The 19134-nt window shown below is 42.3% G+C and overlaps 1 protein-coding gene across 2 annotated transcripts in view; it reads right to left on the bottom strand.

Annotated features, from left to right (window-relative positions):
• Positions 1–226: 226 nt before the first annotated feature.
• Positions 227–19134, bottom strand: part of MXD4 (MAX dimerization protein 4) — a 30986-nt gene continuing 12078 nt past the window's right edge. For both annotated transcript variants that reach the window (XM_088540053.1, XM_088540054.1), the window contains exons 4-6: positions 4773–4887; positions 1478–1637; positions 227–511 (exon numbers count right to left, since the gene is read on the bottom strand). In XM_088540053.1, coding sequence (XP_088396179.1) covers positions 363–511; positions 1478–1637; positions 4773–4887 — 424 coding nt within the window. In that variant the 3' untranslated portion in view covers positions 227–362. The remainder of the gene's footprint in view (positions 512–1477; positions 1638–4772; positions 4888–19134) is intronic.

Genomic DNA, 19134 nt, shown 5'->3' with positions numbered 1-19134 from the left:
CTGAAAGTGTGTCTGCAAAAACCAAAGAACTGTCAAACTTCCTTATGCCATCATATGCCTCCAACAGTTTGAATTTAATACTTCTTGAATGGAATGATGTACTTTATTTTCCTTAATTTGCAGTATGGCTACATCGAGCTAGCTTTAAGTCACAACTGTACCTAGCCACAGTTCTCTGCAGCAAACCCATGATTTACAATATCTAATATTGTGGTTACAGTGCAGGGAACCGTGGGTACGGAACCTCCATTTCAGAGTACTGTGGTTGGGGTTTCCCGGAAGAGTGGCAGTTGACACCTCTGGAATTTTCATATATAAGTGCTTCAGTCAGATGGTCCTGAGTCGAAGGGGTAACTCAGGCACTATGAGAGCCTGGCATTCAGTCTGCGGGAATGTGTGTAGCCTCCGTCACTCGAACCGCTCTGCAAACTGTAGTGGTCTTCAGCGTCGCTGGCGCTCCCAATACTGTCCATTTCCCCCGGGGTGTACTCCATTCCTTCAATGTCTACCTCTAAAGAAAACACAAGAAGGCACCTTGTCAGTAATTACGTGGTTACAGCGACTTGTATCAGAGGGCAGCATTGCCTGTGTAGTTCAGGTAAAGTTCAGGTGCAACCCAAGTCATACGTGTTTCCTTGAATAATAAAGCACGGAGAAGTAGTTGAGGAAACTAAGGAAAGTGTCCTTTTGCAACTTGAGAATTAAAATCCCTTCTGTGCTCATGCCCATAAATATACAGCATGACATCAACACCAAATGCTGTCCCAGAACTGTTCCAACTTGTGCGCAGGCTCTGAGTTGGAAAAAGAAAAAAGAAGAACTGCAAAGGCTACAAAATCCGTAGCCGAGTTCATGACAATCCAACGTACACAGGTGCCAGCCAGGGGCCACTGTGGTGCAGCCATCTGTGCCGGAGCGACCGCGCCGTGACTGAACTCGGCTCCCACAGACCCTGAAAAAATCAGCCCATGCGAGTTTGCTGCTACAGGAAAAACTGCAAATAAGAACATAAGAAATGGTGACAGGGAGCTTGAAAAGCCCTGGGTTAAATGGGAACCAAATGTAGAAAACTCTTGGTTTATTCAGAAAATATCTGAAAATTTCACAATAAATAATGTGGAGTTAATTTATTCACACAAATTAAGACATTTGCTTTTCCCAAGACAAAAATATTATGCCAGCCTTACCATTATACTAAAAATTTTGAAAATGAAATGGCAATTGTTTAGAAAACTGGCAAAAAAACATACAGTATAAATAGCTGTATAGAAGTCAAAACTGATCAGAAAAAAAAAAGTTTCTGCAAAGAATATGAAGAAAGATGCAGCAAGTTTTCATTCTGCAGATTGCACAAGGGAACAATTTTGCTGAAAGCTTCAGTTTAGTTGTAAATACTATTTTTGCATTTTCTTCCTTCCCTGCTTCCCTTTTGCTCCCTGCTCTTCCAGCTCCCTCTTGGGAAGGCTTGTTCCGTTACCTTGTTCGGAGTCAGTGGATATTGTTGATCCCATGCTGTCAGTGCGGATTCGCTCCATGCCCTGCACGGATAGCTGCTCCAGTCTGCGCTTGAGGTAGCGGTGCTCCCGCTGTAATTGTTCTTTAATATTTAGAGCTTTTCGGTCCTGTTCTTCCAATTTCTTAGAGGGAGAGAAAATTAATAAGCCAACAGTTTTTACTGACGTTCAAGCAGAAGTAATATAAGATTTTTTTTTCATACATACTAACTTTAAAGCAGGAATTGGTGATCAGGCAAAATCACTGATACAGCTCTACTGAATTCAGTAGAATTGGCTACATCAGAATTTATTTTGTCTCATAACAAAATACATAAATGCCAAAAAAGGAACCATTCGAGATTTTTCTGCCACTAGTAACAGTTCCTTAGCTAAGACTGAATTACTCTAGCCTTGGTTCTGGAGAATATTTAAAACATTTCACCAAGCAAAAGTGGTAACATCCTCAATAAATAAAAAGCAGCTCACATTTCTGTTGAAATGTGCAGCTTCTTTAGGTGAAATAAGAAACACCACCATAAAGAATCAAGTAGGAGTCTCCTGAATGCCCCTCTCTCATACTCTAGGCTAAGGTAGATATTTCTATCATTTATCACTAAAGCTTTATTAAAAATATTGCAGTATTATTTATATAAGTAGAAATTGTTTACTGACAATTTACTTTGTTCTTGTACTTTTCTCTCCTAAAAGGTACCTGGAGCAAATATTATAATTCTATGACAACCTCCTACAAAATCGGTGGTATTAACTCAAAATTTCTCAGTAAATACCCTATGAAAGATCCTTGCACTGTCTGCCTGAAATTTCCCCTGCAGCTCAAATGAAAGGGAATATTAATTGTGGAACTAAAAAGACTACCTGGTTCCCTGTAAGATATGCTACACTGTTGATAGAAAGGTAATAGAAATAATAAGTTTTAAGATTTCAACTGAACCCTTTTCCAAATCACTGACAGCCATTTCCAGAAACATATCACGGGGTGGGGGGGGAGAAAGTATAAAGTATAATATAATAACAGATTCACAAACAGCAAATAAAAAGTAAAAATCACTACAGTTAAAAAGACAGTTTTTTTGTGTGGTGTGGGTTGGGTTTTTTTTTTTTTTTTTGGTTTGTTTTGTATTCAGTAAATTGCAGGTTCTGGTAGCAAAACAGTTGTAAGAAAGACCAAATTTCTCTTTGAATTTACATGTCCACTGAATTTCAAGAGATTTACTGGGAGCAAATGCAGTTGCTGCCAGCTCCTCCCTACTGTCTGAATGAACCTGTGCTTGGTTTCCTAGAGGAGCCACAAGCCAAATGACTGCAAAGATTTTGCTGTTCCCAAATGCAGAAATATTCATCCTGTGAAAAACTGGCTTCCCTTGCTGAATGAAAACTAAGTCCTGTAGCCTCATTTTAAGCCCTCACCAAGGCAGTACATGTGTTAGCTATGAACTGAACTTAGATACACAATGATATAATAAAAAAAAGGGTTTGGTACATCCATATTCACCAACCAAATATGCCTGATTGATCAGATTTCCTCACCCCTCCCACCCCCCTGTTTTTTTGTTTTTGTTTGTTCCCCTTCCCTGGCTAGAATCCCAGCTCTAACAACTACTTCAGGAAGGGACTCCATGATTCCCTTCCAACCTTAACCATTCTGTGATTCCCATTCAGGAGAGCGAACATTGTCCCATCAATCAAGGCAGGGCTCCGCATTTGGGGGCCTGTGTGACAGGTTCAAGTCTAATTAAGGTGACCCTAATTAAGGCTTCAGGAGCAGAGGGCAGCGCGGGGGAGGCAGCGGTCCTGGCCCAGAGCGACTGCGGCTGCTTATTTGGGAGCCTCTGCACCTGACCAAGAGAAGCAGTAAGTGGCAGCACAGTCAGGGTAGGTTCAGTTAAAACCTTAAAACCAAAACTAAACTCCAGTTTTGTTTTTCAAAAACTAACTACTTGATATGGTGCATAATGGACTCAGAGACCATCTGTTCTTCCCCCTTGCCTTTCTTTTTTTTTGTTAATCAGGAGCTGAAATGGTAACTACATGGCCCATCTCTCGCACTTTCCACTTGCAAAAACAGTATTTCAATTAGCCCATGATAGTGGGGCAACCCAAGACGAAAAATACATGCAAGTGCCTTTCATGCATGTTAGCCTGAATTATAAACAGGAGGCCAAAATCTCCATTGGTAAAAACAGGGATTGTCCAGCTGGAGGAAATATCTTTACAAGAGTTGAAGTAGTAGTTTACAATAAACTTATTGACAAGAATGGTTTTGATTAAATTCATCTCTAATATTTCATATGAATTATACCATTCCTGCAATTGCAATGATAACTTCATGCTGCACAACAGCAGGCTGTTTTCAAAAATATTCCAAGATTACTGGCAGTGTTCAACCTCTCTTGACACTTCATTTTTCTTGATCTATTTTCCTAGAACATTGAAAAAAGGCCAGATGAATAATTACAGTCTGGACACTGCAGCAGAAACTTGTTGTTTTTAAATTTACATTTAAATACTCAGTTGTCCCCTTTCCAAACATAACCCCCTCCCCTGAAAACTACAGAAACGAAAATGGGAGCAATGGTGTCTTAGGGAGAGAGGAGGCCTCGGGGGTGAATTCTCTGTGTTTTACCTGCGCAGCCCCCACTGCTGCTGAATCACAGGTGATAGTTTTTGTTGGGGGGGACAAGGGCAGAGCAGGGGTTGGCTGGTTCTTTTTTAAACTTGATGTTACATGACTGAAACATGCAAGGCAAAATGGTAACTAGCAGGATATACTTCATTTTATTTTTGGTTTCTTTTAAATGATTGTCAAACACTCCAAGATCTAATCATCAATATGTGGGGATGGGGTAAAACTATGGCTATTATCCCTCTGACTCCATTAGCTACTTCAGTCATGAATAGATCTGCCTTATTACCTTGGAATCAATGCAGTACAGTGCTAGCTTGCTCAATCTTTAAAAAATAAATACATAAATGAAATAGTATTATATAAGTATCAAAGTTGTTTTTATAAAACATAATGTAAACTATTAAGTAAGCAGAAATCACCAGCATTGTATATATCTGAGACTACAAGGTAAATTTCAAAACTCAAACTTGGCACTGTGGCTGAGATACATGCATTTAATAAGGGCAATATATCCGGAAGGTCGGACATATGGGTAAGTACTTCGTGTGAGAAGTAGTTCCCTCTCAATGCATACACATTTTGGAAGACTCTGCCTTAAAAGAAACCCAAATACGGATAAATATTTTTACCTTGATATGCATCTTAGCTCTTTTCAACAGACTTAGAGTGGTGTGCCTGGTGCTGTCTGGCCCAAGAGGTACAAGCTGTTTTAGCTGTTCCAAATATAGCCGGAGCTTAGCCCGCCTGCAATTATTAAAAATGAAGAGCGTTGTAGTGAAGTTACCCTCAAACAGCGTATCCTATATGCAAACACCATCTGTTTGCAGGAGCTCTGTGCAGAACTTGATTCAACAGTGGCTTCCTTTCCCCTCCCTTTGGCAAAGTTTCAGACCAAAAGGTCACTTGAAATACAGTAGTACTACTTGGCACATTTATGTAATATTTTCCTACCTATATTTTGACGCTGTTTGCTCAGCCTGGTTATCCCCATCCTATAGAAAAGGGGGAGTACATTCAGAGAGGGAGAATAAACTGACCAAAGTTGGATATGGTGGAAAAGGGGTATTTCTACAAAGCGATCCTTCCTTATTGACTTTCAGGCATTTTGTGCTTCTTTGGGAAAGAAGCTGGCAAGAAACAGAACAGTCTACAAAACAGTTAATTTCATCTATCCAGAACAAGGCTGTGACAAACAAAAGAACATTCTGTGAGTATATTTCTACAATTAAAACCAAACAAAATCCCTCCTACTTTTATGCCTCCTTTATCCCTCCTACTTTATTGAACAGGAATCCACAGGAAATTACCCTTCATTTCTTTACAATGGAATAGATAGAAAAAACATGAGCAACATGTGTAATACTCTGTTCTTGCAAATATATTCTCTTCCTGCAAAATAGTCTAAATTTACACTAAATTCTAATATTCTAAAATAGTCTATTCCTGCAAACAGACTTTGCAGGAAATTACATGCTTCTGGTCAAGAAAAAACTTTTCCTTCTGAGCAGTCAGTGCAGAACAATCAGTTCAAGATCTGTACTTGAAATGCAATTTAAGATAATCTAATACACACAGAATGGCAGCTTATAGATATATAACCGGAATAATTAGTATAATGTGCAAACAGCCTAAAAATTAATGGGGGGGGAATAAAGCAAAATAAAATCTAATTAAAATACAGTGCTGTAATAGTATGACTACACACAAGTTTGCTTGTAACTGTCTGTAAATCAGCAATATATTAGGTATGAATTCAAAGAGAATTTCTGTAAAATTATTCTTTTTTTAAAACCACTTAGGAAAAAAAAAGAAGTATTGCTGCAAATGTGAATCTCAAGAGAGAAACTGCCAACATTCTTTGTTCAGGCCTTGAGTTTGCTTTTCAATACAAAGCTCTAAAATTAATAATCTATTTTTAAGCCAGCACCACCAAGGTCTGGGGTAAATATTCACATGAGCAGTCCCATCCAAATGCAAAGGGGCCCCTGGCTGGCTGTTTTAAACAGGGACATGGATCTTTAAAGCAGATCCTAAAGGTGAAGCACCAACATTAGGGACTACTCGAATGCAGAGAACAGGTAAGTTTCTATTTCTGCGTCTGTAGTTTCTAGTAGCTACCTGGCTGATTTTGTGTTTAAATAATAATTTGGCTTTGGGGACTAAATTCAATTAATCTTTTTGTTTTTCAAGTGGCCTTTAAACATGCACGCAGTCGGCCACGTCACGCAGCACAACTTGGATGCGACTCTATTTAGACAGCTGACAGAGAACACGGAGCCTGAAGATAAAGGAGGATATGGCAAGAAAGAGGAGCAGAATAGTTCCCAAACAGTAAAATAGAAAGTTAAATACATTAACATGCAGTAATCGATATGCTTACAGTAATTAAAGGCATTATAAAGAATAAACAGAACTGTTAATCTCTTAATCTGAGGTGTTTCTAATGTTAAGCCTGAGAAACATGAATAAAGGTAGACTACATATTCAATTTATGTGCCTTCTGTTAATGTTTGAAGAAAGTCTGCTTACTGCAGGTTTTACTATACTTCATTACCATCAGCCGGAGAATTCACAGAAATATTACCAAGTTCCAGTACACAGCAGCTGTGTTTTGTTTTAAAGCATTAATATTTTCATGTTGTGTGCAAACCAAGTAAAGCACAGCCATGCAGAACATGTGACTAAAGCACATAAGATTATTTTAATTCATCAATATAAAGCGTTTTAAAAAGTTAAATAGTTAGAATTTGCTTTAAATTATTCTCAGCACCAATAACTAACAGCACTAAGTGTAATAAATACACTAGGTGAAAGGCCTGTTCTACCTTTTTATATTGGAACTTTGCCATTCCTTTACTCAGTGTCCATGAAACTACGACGAGAGGATTCAAAGCACATACACATCTTTACATCCACACAGATCCACTTACGTGGCTAATTCACATCACACAACAGCACGATCAATGGCAGAGATTGTGAACGTGGACAAAGACGACAAGTCACCGTAATTCCTGTGACACTAGAGTAAAATGTGCAACGCCCTCCCCTCCGCAGTTTTCAGTTTGTGAGCCCTAAGGAAAATGTAGGCATGCAAGAAAACTTTTCAGGCCGGTCAGGTTAACACCTCACAGCAGCAGGAACAAGGGCTGGAGCTTCACACCGGATAAACTGTCACATACAGACCCTGCCAGCAGGAATCTCTTTTACCACAGGGAAACGACAACCCGCTCTCCTGGGCCCTCAGCGCCGAGCCGCGCTGCGGCTCCCACCACTGCGGCTCCCGCCTGGAGAACAGGCGAGGAGGGCCCTGCTCCGAGGCACGGGCTCACCGCACCACAGGCTGCTCCACGCTGCCGCTCAGCACGCGGCCGAGCCGTCACCGCCGCGCTAGGAGGACACGCACTCGCCTCGCCTTGTGAGGAGGCACAGAAATACCCCTCTACTAGCTGATTTTAAGGGAAGGATGCAGGAAAAGCCCTCAAAAGCAGCGCCGCCGATCCCGGCAGAGCCTGCGCAGCGGCTCTGCCCCGGTGCCTGAGGCGGGCGCAGGGCTGGATGCGTGACCTGGCGCGGGCTCCCTGCGTTTCCTTCTCTGCTAGGAGATAAAGCAGTCTCAGATGTTCTGCACTTCAGGGTTTCACATAAGGGCGCTCACAATATGGCCCTATAAATCTGTATTACAGCCACTCCAATGTTTAATAAAAATGAATTATTAACCCCCAAAATTTGATAAATATTCCCCGTACGTGGCTATGTTCGGAAGCACAGGGTGCTTCATCACTTCCACATAAAGGCGGAAGAGACTTGTTGACAAGCAGTGTAACGGCGACCAGCTGCAAGGCCCTGAAGCTGGTTTTGCATCCACGAAAGCAGCAGCGGGCAATGCCTGTCGCGTATTTCAAAAGTGACAGCAAAGCGTATCCTGAACCACAAGTTCTGAGGGATCAGTGGGATCTGCTGAGAAGTCCAAACCTGCCTCAAGCAACATCCAATAAAACCTCTTCTCAAGACCACTGCCTCTAGCCTGGAGACATCCATTGCATGACTATAAAAGACAAGGGTTAATGCTGGCCAAAGGAGCTACCAGTTTACCACTTCTCCAAAAAGACTGTCATGAAAAAATAAATCAAGATCTTTGATTCTTAACCAATTTCAAAATTGTATTAAATGAATCTATTAAATAGAGACCAACATGTATGAAATCACAGATGCAAGGATCCATTTTTACCTCCTGAAGAAATGGAACCTTAAGACTCAGAGGAAAAAATAAAGCTCACTGTTCACACTGGATGATCTTCATCCTAAGGAAACCACATTAATTGCAAGAAATTAATTAATAAGTAGTTAGAACAGGAGCAAAATACTTCTCAGTAGGCCAGAAAATGTAACAGGAGGCAATAGCCATGAATAAGGAAGTTCAGGCTGGACATTAGGAAAAGTCTTTATCGGAAGAGGTAGCACAGCACTGGAACAAGTTGCCCAGAAAGGCTGTATAAACTCTGTCCTCAGAGGCTTTTCTAGATATATCTATACAAAGACATGGCTGACTTGATTGCACATCGGCAACAGTCCCACTAGAAGCAAGAGAATGGACTAGAGACTCTCAGAAATCCCTTCCTATGGAGGGTTCATGCAGCCACAGAAAGTCTGTTTATTTGTAAATCTATTCAACTCACAAGATTGTTCTCATCACTCACTTATCAACAAAGAACCAGTGACTTAAAACTGTGCCAGTTCAGTCCATGTGAAGCAGCCTGATCCACCCACAGCCCCAGAGTCTTTCTCTGAAGCTTCCCACAGATTTTACACTACATCCAGCCATTAGCTAGTCCAAAACAACCACTAGCTAGTCCAAAGGCACACAGTTGTGAAGCTCCTCAGGCCATATTTGCCCAATTTCTGGTAGCAGACAAGGTTTGTTTCCTAATGCATCCAAGTAAAAATCCAGAGGACATATCAATTATCTGGGAGAGAAACCAGCATCTATCAGTTAACGCCCTCATCTGCACAAGGCCAGCCAGAGCAGCAGAGGTCTCCTTGAGCAAACACACACGGACATGGAGCTGCTCGGTCCTCAGCACCGCCCACCCTGACCAGGCGCACGTGAAATCAAAGGGCCGCTGATGTTCACGACAGCTAACAGGGTCTCAGAGAGAAACCCCATCCCGTTCATGCGAAACCTTGGCACCCAGGCCGGGAACGCTTGGCGGTCACGCCGCCGGGACTTTCGTGACAGTATTTACCTTGCACATCCTGAACGCTCAGCCCACAGCCTTCCCAAGTTAGAAGTGCAACTTGAACGCTTGCCTGCTCCGTATCGCTTCACCACCCATGGTCCAATGTACCTGCCTCCTCACAGTACGTGTGACACAGGTACTGGCACGTAACAACATCTGCCTCAACAGAAGGCCTAAACCGGTCTTTCTACGGGATGCTTTCAATGCAAGAAATGCTTTCACAATTGAGCATCTATCCATATTTCAAATGTCCCAAATTAGTCTACTAAATGAACTGTGTCAACAGGAGGTTGAAATACTCTTAAATCAATTGCCTAATCTACTAATTCTTCATGACATTCTGGAAAGGACATCTGTAGGTCAAGTACACTGAAAATGAAATCATTAGGAGCTGCACTGTAAGAACAACAGATTGAAACAGGTACCAAATTTACAAATTCACCATCTTTATGCTTTAATTAATTCAATGCAAAAAGCAGACTCTGTTGTAAGGCCTAACTCTGTCCTTCCTCACATGGAAAGCACAAAGAATTTTTAACACAAATAAACCCCCTGCTTCAAAGAATTAAAAACTATTACAGGTAATGTGAACAGAAGTATTGGAAACAAATCTTAAAGAGGAAATGCTGTTACAATTAGAACAGAGTTACCAGAGCAATATGAATTCCTTCTCCTCCGTTTTACTTTTTTCCTCCCACATTTAATGTCTCCCAGCTCTGGTGCTGGGCAATGCACCAAGGTTCAAGTGCGGAGCCGCTGCCGCTTGCTCTTTGCCACTAAGTGACAATGCCATCTGGGCCACTAATGGTCCCAGGATCCTGTCAGAGGAATCTCTAGCCAAGAATTCACTTCTGGAACCAAATGTTCTCAAAGTATATTCGGAACCGAAGAGTTCTGGGCTTTGCCTGTGACTCTAGCTCACAGACTGCTGAAATAAGTTGTGTTTGTTTTTTCTTCTCTAAAACAAACTCACTGGTTCTGAAATTCAGCACAGAAACCCAACTTCACTACAGTCATAGCATGCTCTTGCTGCTACTTCAAAACTGTTCACAGTTTTATTTATGAAATGCAGCTACCTGCGTACAGGGAGCACTACAAATACAGCAGCTCCAGATCCTTCATGACACGCAGTGGTCATAATGAATACAGACAGATTATTTACATTCTTATCATTATTCTTGCGTTTTTAAAAAATGCAGACCAGCGGTACGAACTTCCCCACCAGAGCGTCCGGATTCCCCTGCCACCAAGGTTAAAATCCCAGGCAGGGGCTGCCTGCCTCGTGCCTGCCCGGCAGCCGCCTCTTGCGCTGAATCACTCGGCTTCGTTCAAGTCAGGAGCCTTTCAGCGGCTGCAGCTCTGCGTTTCCTGCACAGCCACACACTGAGTGGGGACAGTTTTGATGGAAAAGGCTTTAGAGGTACGGAATATGGAAAGCTTTCATATCATTTTATATATCCTGCATACTCTTGAATAGCATGCTCATATCTACAATGCAGGTAATGCATGTAACTACCAGCCTGCCTAAAAAATGTGCCTTGCTCTTCTTGAAGTTAACATTTTTCCCTAAAAGAAGTATCTGAAATTCTCTATTTATACACTACAGTGCTTTTGTAAAGATGATTTGGTACCAGAATATATTTGTTTACAAAGGCATTTAAAGAGATTATACGTTAAGACTTAATTCAATCATATCAAAAATGGTTCCAAATAAAGCAATTAATTAATGGCAAACAGAATTTTGCTATCTTAGGAAAGAGATTAAATACAATGAAAGAGAATAACCTTCATTAAAGTTTTAAATCCTGTCTTTCCCATATTTATCTCAGACAGCCTCAATACTTCTACTCTCCAGGAATATAATATATAGTAAGTAATACATAATAAAGAATATTTTTTCAAGGGAGGCTCTAACTCATACTCAAGCTACATAATCTATTGCAGCTACACAACAAATTTACGTTAGTGGAAAGCGAAGAAAACCCCTTAATACTGAAGCAGTGTTCCATAGCAAGGCACCCAGAGCACCACGCTTAAGCACTCCAACTGCTTCGAGAGCTGTGGAACATTTGTGCCCAATGCCTCAGGGCCATGAACAGAAAATTCAGGGCACCTCACAGGAAACCTCTTGGCTTTTTATTATATAAGGAAGAAGCAAATCGAGCATCAGGGCTCTATAGGAGATGCACATTTTTTGTTTATTAAGGACAAAAACTTTCCCAAAAGGTGCGCTGCAGGTGGAGATTCATGGGCTTGTTCCCAAATCACATTTTCTGAAATGAACCTCAGCAGCAAAGCCAGGGAGGTAACCACCTACTTTTTTTTTTTTTTTTTAAAGCAAGCCCATGTTTAGGGCAATATCTGCAATCCCACGATTGTATGAGTTTTGGCCAGCCACGCGTGTGGCAGTGGCACAGGAAGCAGGCTCTGCTGCGAGCTGGGAGCAGGTGAATGCTGCCCAGGCGGTCAGAGGGGCTGCTGGCTCCCGAGAGGTGACACCAGCGGAGGGGCTGCTGGCTCCGGGGAGGTGACACCAGCGGATTTTGCCCACAAGGGTCTCCAGAGCCTCCCCGGGCGGCCGCTGACTGGCCTGGTGGGCAGACACGGGACTGGTGAGCGTGCCAGGCTCTTATTTCACTGGAGTCAAGGCACGAAAGGAAAGCCTGTGGCACAGTTAGTGCCCACCACCACGACTGCCTCCCAGCCAGGGCTCCTGCGGCCAGGGGGACAGTGTGAGCCCCATGCGAGGGGTGACCAAGGGCCTGGGCCCCTGCTCCTCGTCAGGCCTCCCCCTTCCCTGCCTGCAGCCAGGCTTGGCTTGGCTGGTTTCCCTAGCTTTGGCCATCCTCTTGCCTGAATTTGCTCCTACTTCAACAGCAGCCATGAAGGGACCATGACAGTGTTCAACCTATATGACAGAAATATGCAAATTTTGATACGGACTTCTTGTAAATTTTCAGTCACAGGGAGTCCTAAAAGCATCGCTAGAAAATGCAGTGGGGACTTGAAATTATTCTCCTTTCCTGGATGGTGACCATCTCAGATTTACACAGGTTGGATGCCCCATCCTTTGACTAGAGCCAATGAAATCTGCCCTGGCAAGAATCTGAGGCAACAGAAATCAAACATTGTTGAAACACCTGAAATTCTCTGCAGTCAGTTTTCATCCTTGCATGAATTTTTTTCCTCCTCAAAGAAAAAAAATGGAGATTCCAAACTTGATTTTAGTGTTGTAGCCCTCAGGTTGTACTTGCATAGAAAGAGCAGAATTTTCTGTATTCTAAATGTTAAAGTCAATGTCAAACAAATGTGAACAATTCTAACACCTACAAAAAAAGGAATTTCTGCTGCAAATGTTAACTATTTTTAGCCCTGTTACCTACTGATTATCTTTTCACATTTACCTCATAAGTGCTTTTGAGCAGCAGCAAGAGAGGCATCACACAGTACAACAAGCCTCGCACCATTTAGTAATTTAGTACCCACCTAATAATAGGAGATGAACAACAGTGCCGTGTGGGAGCATACACAACCGATGGGAAATGTTGTGTACGCACTTGGAAAAAGTGCTTACAAAAAAGGGTGGTTTTATTAAAGGTATTAAATATTTGATGCATTCAGCATCATTTTTTTTCTCCTGTGCATCAAAATGCAAACAGAGCAGTTTATTAATCCCCTTAAATTATATTCTTAAAATTTCTCTTTTACTGACGCTCAGCTTGTTAGGTTAGATTTTGTCTGCTACCCCAGAATAACAAGAGCCCAAATCAGGCAGGAAAGCTCCATTGCAGGATCAGACAATTCAGGTATCAGCAAGCTAATTCGCAAGTATCAATAAGTTAATTCGCACTTCAACTTACCCTTAGATAAACACCGATTTAGTTATCTGTAGTCCCCAGTCAAACCCCAATTCCTGATTCAGTTTACCCATCCTTTATGTTTCTCCAATCCTTTTTCAACTGTGGAGCACTAGATTTTTTCTTGCACAACAAATCCAAATCATGGGGCATATATTGCAGAACTGCAAAATGATCTGCTTTATCTGCTGTCTATCACAGTATTTGTAAGTAATTTGTTGAGCACAGGCTGAAGTGAACTGCTTTTGTTTAGGGAAGGAGGAATTGCCTAACGACAATGTGCTTGCACCGGGTTTATAGAGGGGAACAGGGTAATAAAAGTGAGTTTCTCCAAATGAACAGTTTACCAAGAGGTGGCTTGAAGCAGAGCATTTAGCCTCACCACGAGTGGTCCTGGGGACACCCATGGTGGCACGAGGCAGCGCGCGGCTCCGCGCGCACTGGCTGCACGTTATCAACAGACAACACACCCCAGAGCAAGTTACTGCTTACAAATCAGCTCAGGGCTTGAAACCGGCTTTAATTATCAGACTGTTTCCCCACATCAAAATGCTAAGCAAGAACATCGTGTCTCAGGACTGTTGCCAACAGGAAGGATCTTTAAAAAAAGGAGGGGAGTGACTACAGGGCTCAGAGAAGGCTGCAGAAGTCAAGCAGCAGCCCAGGCCAGGCCTGGGTGAGCAGAGCGCCCTCGCAGGCTTTTCCTGCCTATTTTAAACCTCTCTTTAGATCGACTGATTTGATGCATATGTCGTATGAGGGGAGAAATGTGTGCCAGGTATTCTTTAAACCAGCATATGATACCAAATTAATGAAGAGGCAAGTCAAGCTGAATTGTTTTAGGTAAGTTACACACAGGCATTGCCCTCACACCCTAAGTGCCAGGACTTCTGAGGGCAAAAGCCTGAATTAAATAGCCTTTTCCTGCACACGTTTACATGAAGCATGTGAGGCTACTGTCCCTGGAATACAGGATAGCAGCAATTGCACTTCTATTGTCTGTTTTATCTCTATACCCAAATTCAAAGTAAATGTTAAGTAGCTAAATTAACTAAGGGTCATCTCCAGCCAATCAAATGCTACAGGAATCGCACTTGGGTAACCACAGCAAATCATACAACAGTTTTAAAAATTAATCAAACTGTATCTCTACTTGGCACCTAAATAATCACTTTCTGGTTCTCTGAAGTAGGAAGTTTTAAGCTCTGAGTAGCAAATTAAATATCAGAAATTGATGCTCAGTGCCACTTCTTGCTTCTTTTGCTTTTCCTAGTAATTCCTCAACACCTCTACCTACTAAAGCTTCATGTTTGTCTTGGAGGGAATATCTAATGGCAGCAGCCTGAGCTTGTGTAAGCAAAGCTGATTGGGCTTGGATGGAAGGAGGCCATAGATACTGCTGCCTTTTACTGCTGTAGATGCTGCATAAATCCAGTGGGAAGATAAGGCAGCTGGGATGCCCTCTTGTTCCTGCCATAGACAGCAGAATTCTGGCCAAGGTCTGCCAGAGAAACATCCCCAAGGGAAAGAAATTACCCTGAAGTATTAAGAATATTTGTCCCCAATGTCTTGCTGTGTCTCAAATTCCTTTGTTAGAACCTTACAGTTAGAGGTGGATAGAAAAGATGGAGTGTCAGTGTATACATAAGCAAATTTAGGGGAAGAATTGAATACAATGACTGTAATCAAATATGGTCTATTCCAAGACTACACTGGATACTCTTACAGCCATGTGAATTAAACTTTCAGTAATACTTACACAGTATTTTCCCTAGTGACAGACTCTGGTGCCACGGGACAGTGAAGAGTTGCAGATATCTGGCAGCCTTATCTTGAAGTTTAGGTTTAGCTTGCCACAGCACAGAGAAGGCTTGTTTATGGTTCAATTTACATTCTATTTCCTTTTCCATCGAAGAGTACAAAGCTGATTGTCTTTGTGCCAGAGGATGATGCAGTTGAGTAGGATATGAAAGCGATCCATTCTGAGGTGATAAAGTGTGGATTTGCTTTAGAAACTCCCTCTCCCCCCTCTTCCTCCTTCTTATTCCTTTCCCCCCAAATTCAGCCAACAGTGTTTAAATTCTGTGTTCTAAAGTTATCTGGTAATGGAGGGAAAAACCTTAAGTTTGGACCTGCTTGCCATCCGAGTACATGAAGTCAGGCAAGGGCAGCCAAGGTACCTGAGCATCTATTTCTGATACCTGTTAGCACCTAAAACCAGTAACTGCTTCTAGGCAAACGTACACAGGAACCTCCCAAATTTCCCCAGCAGAAATGCCCCGCTGCACCCCTTGCAGCGGTCAACAGAAGGGCACTCTCAGTTGGGATACGCAGCTTTCTTGAGGAACTACAGATTTTGTTACCTTTTTGTTTGGTAAATATTAGCTAATGTGGTATAGAAGAAACAGTGCTGGTACAACTGGCACTTGAAAACACTGACAGTGCCCCCAGCTTCAATAGGAACTGCTGAGTTTGAGTGCTGCCAGTTACCTGCCAGTCAGGCCCCTTACTTAGCTACCTAAATTGAAATATCCATGTAACAAGAGCAGGTCAAAAATGCCACCTTATTTCTCTAATTTAGAGATGCTTCACTACATCCAGAGACAGTCTTTGCAAATAGGAAATAAATAAACAAACAAACAAACCACTTTATTATAAGCTGGAATTAAAACAAAAATACTAGTCATTTCGCATAATCTGACAAGTTTTGTTGCTCTGTTCTGTCCTAGTAGGATTTGTAGAGTCCAGCAAATATTTCAGTTCCCACCTCAAAACACACAGCCCTAAAAGTCCCAGAGCAACCATCTCCTTTCAAAAGTGTGAAAGCCCCAGAGAGGGGAAAAACAAAGGAAAACCTCATCCATTCTTGCGAGTTGTACAGTGGTTTAGGACAGGAAAAGTTAACTGAATCACTACCCCAAAAATAAGGGGTGAAAACAGAGGCAGCTATAGCAATGAAACATGCAGGGAGGGAGAAGCAGGCAAAAGACAAAAAACCCACAGACCTTATCACCACCTTCAACCCCCGTTGCTCCTGTTATATCTCCTCTGATCATGGCCACTGGGTCACTAAAAATGTGCTCAGAGCTTCCTTTGGAAAAAAATAATCTACACTCCTGCAAAATCCTTGTGAATTCCAAGCCAGTCTTGTGTTACAGGTACTTTTGTGACTGCCTTCAAGTGACAACAGGCATCACCTCCACTCTGTATTTTGTCTTCACTTTGAGGAACCCAGGCATGCCCTGTTTCCATCTGCAGGTTTCCAGAGACACAGCTGCTTGGGATTCAGACAGAGATTCCCCTCATGCTAGGTAAGAGCAGCTTCTGAGGACAGACTCTTAAAGCCCATTACCTGCCTAAATACCTAAAAAGTCAAATTCCAGCTGGGGCTGAGCAAGATTAAAAGGAAAAAAGGAAGACTATTTTAATATCTAATTCAACAAATCTTTTTATTCACCTACTAACAGAGCCATTCTTCCATACAGACCATAACTAAATGCTTATCTCCTGCAAATAGAGGATCTAGGGACCTGGAAAGTCTGGCCTATCCATCTCCATTTTGTTCAAGAGCAGCCCGCTCACACTACCATGGCAGAAAAGAACTGGGCAAGCCAATAAATCTTGAGAACATAAACTATCTTTCATAGAGTCCATTAGAGGCAGACACACAATGTAATCATGTGTGGAGAGAGATGGAACAGCAAATATAAGTGGAAAAAAGCATGTACTTGGTTTCTTGCTCATGTTGTCCATCTGCTTTCTGCTCACAATTTGCCTGGCCAGGAAGCAGCCTTCTGGAACCCAAATCCAAAAATATGACTAGGCCTCAGTCTGTTCAAAGCCCACTTCAGCAGGAAGGACATTACACTTGGGTCAAGAGCCTATTTTAGTCATTTTTTTCATTGCTGAATAAAAGCTTTGCCCACAACACAAGGATGTGTGCATCTCTGACCTGTGGAATCTAACTTCCTGAGCAGATTCACCAGCTTAATAAACCCCTCCTGTTTGAAATGGCAGCCTAGGTGGGAAGGCACTTTTGTTGGGAGTGGGATGAGCGCCACGTTGCTGTGTGCTCCAAGAGGTGATACTTCAGCGTGCTGGAATTTACAAACACAGCACGGAGTACAAGACAAGCCCCTGGTCCTGACACTTGACAAATGCCTAGAGGGGAAGAAAGGGTGAGGAAAGCAGAGCATTTCAGAGCAAAGCTCTAAGCCTTATTTCCTTAGTTCCATGGATTAATCAGACTGAGAAATATGGGCAATTTAACAGCAACATAGGATCAAGTTTTTGAGTCTATGGATCTTACAGTTCTTCTGTAAAGCCTTTGATACACAAGCTAAAAGAAACTTGAACTATGAGGGTTAAGCCTAGGTGGCTCCCACCACTAATCTACCAGTCTCATTATTTGGATAGTTCATGTATAGTTTGTAAACATCCTAAAAGTAGCAGCAGTTTTTACAGACCCATTATAACATAATGTTATAATCTGCACTGTGTCAGCAGTTCAGTGCTCCCCGTGCAGCAGCAGCCAGAACTGGGTGGTTAGGAGCAATTAAACTGACACAGGACTGAACTGTCCTGTCCCACAGCATAAAGAAACCCTGTCACTCAAGGAAGAGCCACCACCTCCTCCTTGTGCCAGCATCAGGGCTGCTCTGTGACCGTGAGCTGCAGCCGGAAAAGGGACTGCCTGGAAAAAGAAGCTTCTCCACCCTGTCCTGCCCTGGAAGAAGCAGGAGGCTGCTGTGCAACTGCACTGGATTAAGCAGATGATGGAAGTACAGCAGGAAAAGCAACATCATATCCAAGTGAACCACCCCTGGAAGCACTCTACACTTCCCAGCCTCCAGCCAGCAGCAGTTAGAGGATTTCCCAAGCTTTCTTGCAACCGTTAAACCTGATGGATCGATGCATTTACGGATTTATGCTGCGTAACATCACTAACTGGAACCTGCTGATCCCTCTGAGCCAGAGGGCACTTGCAAGGCAGAATGTGCTGTGCTGAGCACTGCAAAATTAGAGATCTCCAGTGCCCAAAGCCATCAATTAGTGCCCTCTTAATTATATTCCCCGTGCTTCCCAGGGGTGTCCTGTTTTGTAGGATGAAGACGGGACAATTTTTACCACTGCTGATCCATTCCCTCTCCTTCTTGATTATAAAACAAGCAAAATCCTACAAGAAAAAAAATCAAATGGTTTAATAAATGTGAAGGGTAAGAGTCCATCTAGATCAAGCCTCACCACTTCCATCCAGCCAAAGCACTTAGGCTTTGCCTTGAAACTGGCAAACCCCAAGCTGTCAGCTTGTGAATTGACTAAGTATTTTATTCAATAATCATTAATTCTTAAAATTGCTCTTTAAAAACATTTAGTGTCAAGAGCTATTTTCAAAGACCTTGCCACAGAAAGGGTAAGATCTCAAACTGTGCCAGGGTTAGAAGCACACCAACAAGGCAGCAGGAATGAAATCACTTAGGGAAGGAGCCCCAGGGGCCAGTCACAGGATATGCTTCTCAGGGGTCCTTCTGACTTCTGCTTACAAAAAAATAAAGAAAAATAAAAAAGAAAATAAAAGAAAGGATGCACCATCACAGAGAAGTGCCACTTCCTTCTACACTGCTGCACCAGCTGGAGGGACAAGTCCTCACATGAAGAGCAGAGGGCAGATGACTCACTGACTTCATGTGGTAACAAACAGGATCTCCATACTATCTTAGGGGGGAAATACTTTGTTTTCTTATACCATTATGTAGAACTAGTTAAAATTAATGTAAATGAGTGATTGTGCTTTACCTTTAAGATGCCTAAGTCCCTAGGGGGTTATTTTAATTTTTTTTTTTAAACAAATTGAACATTGCATTCCTCTGTGTAGCTATCAAGTTAGGTGCATTTAT

Source organism: Tinamus guttatus, unplaced genomic scaffold (assembly GCF_059628265.1).
Source record: "Tinamus guttatus ecotype Peru unplaced genomic scaffold, ASM5962826v1 Tinamus_guttatus_pri_ptg000052l, whole genome shotgun sequence".
NCBI classification, from domain to species: Eukaryota; Metazoa; Chordata; class Aves; order Tinamiformes; family Tinamidae; genus Tinamus; species Tinamus guttatus.
The sequence above is the reverse complement of the archived record's forward strand: the minus strand, read 5'-3'. Positions and strand labels throughout refer to the sequence as shown.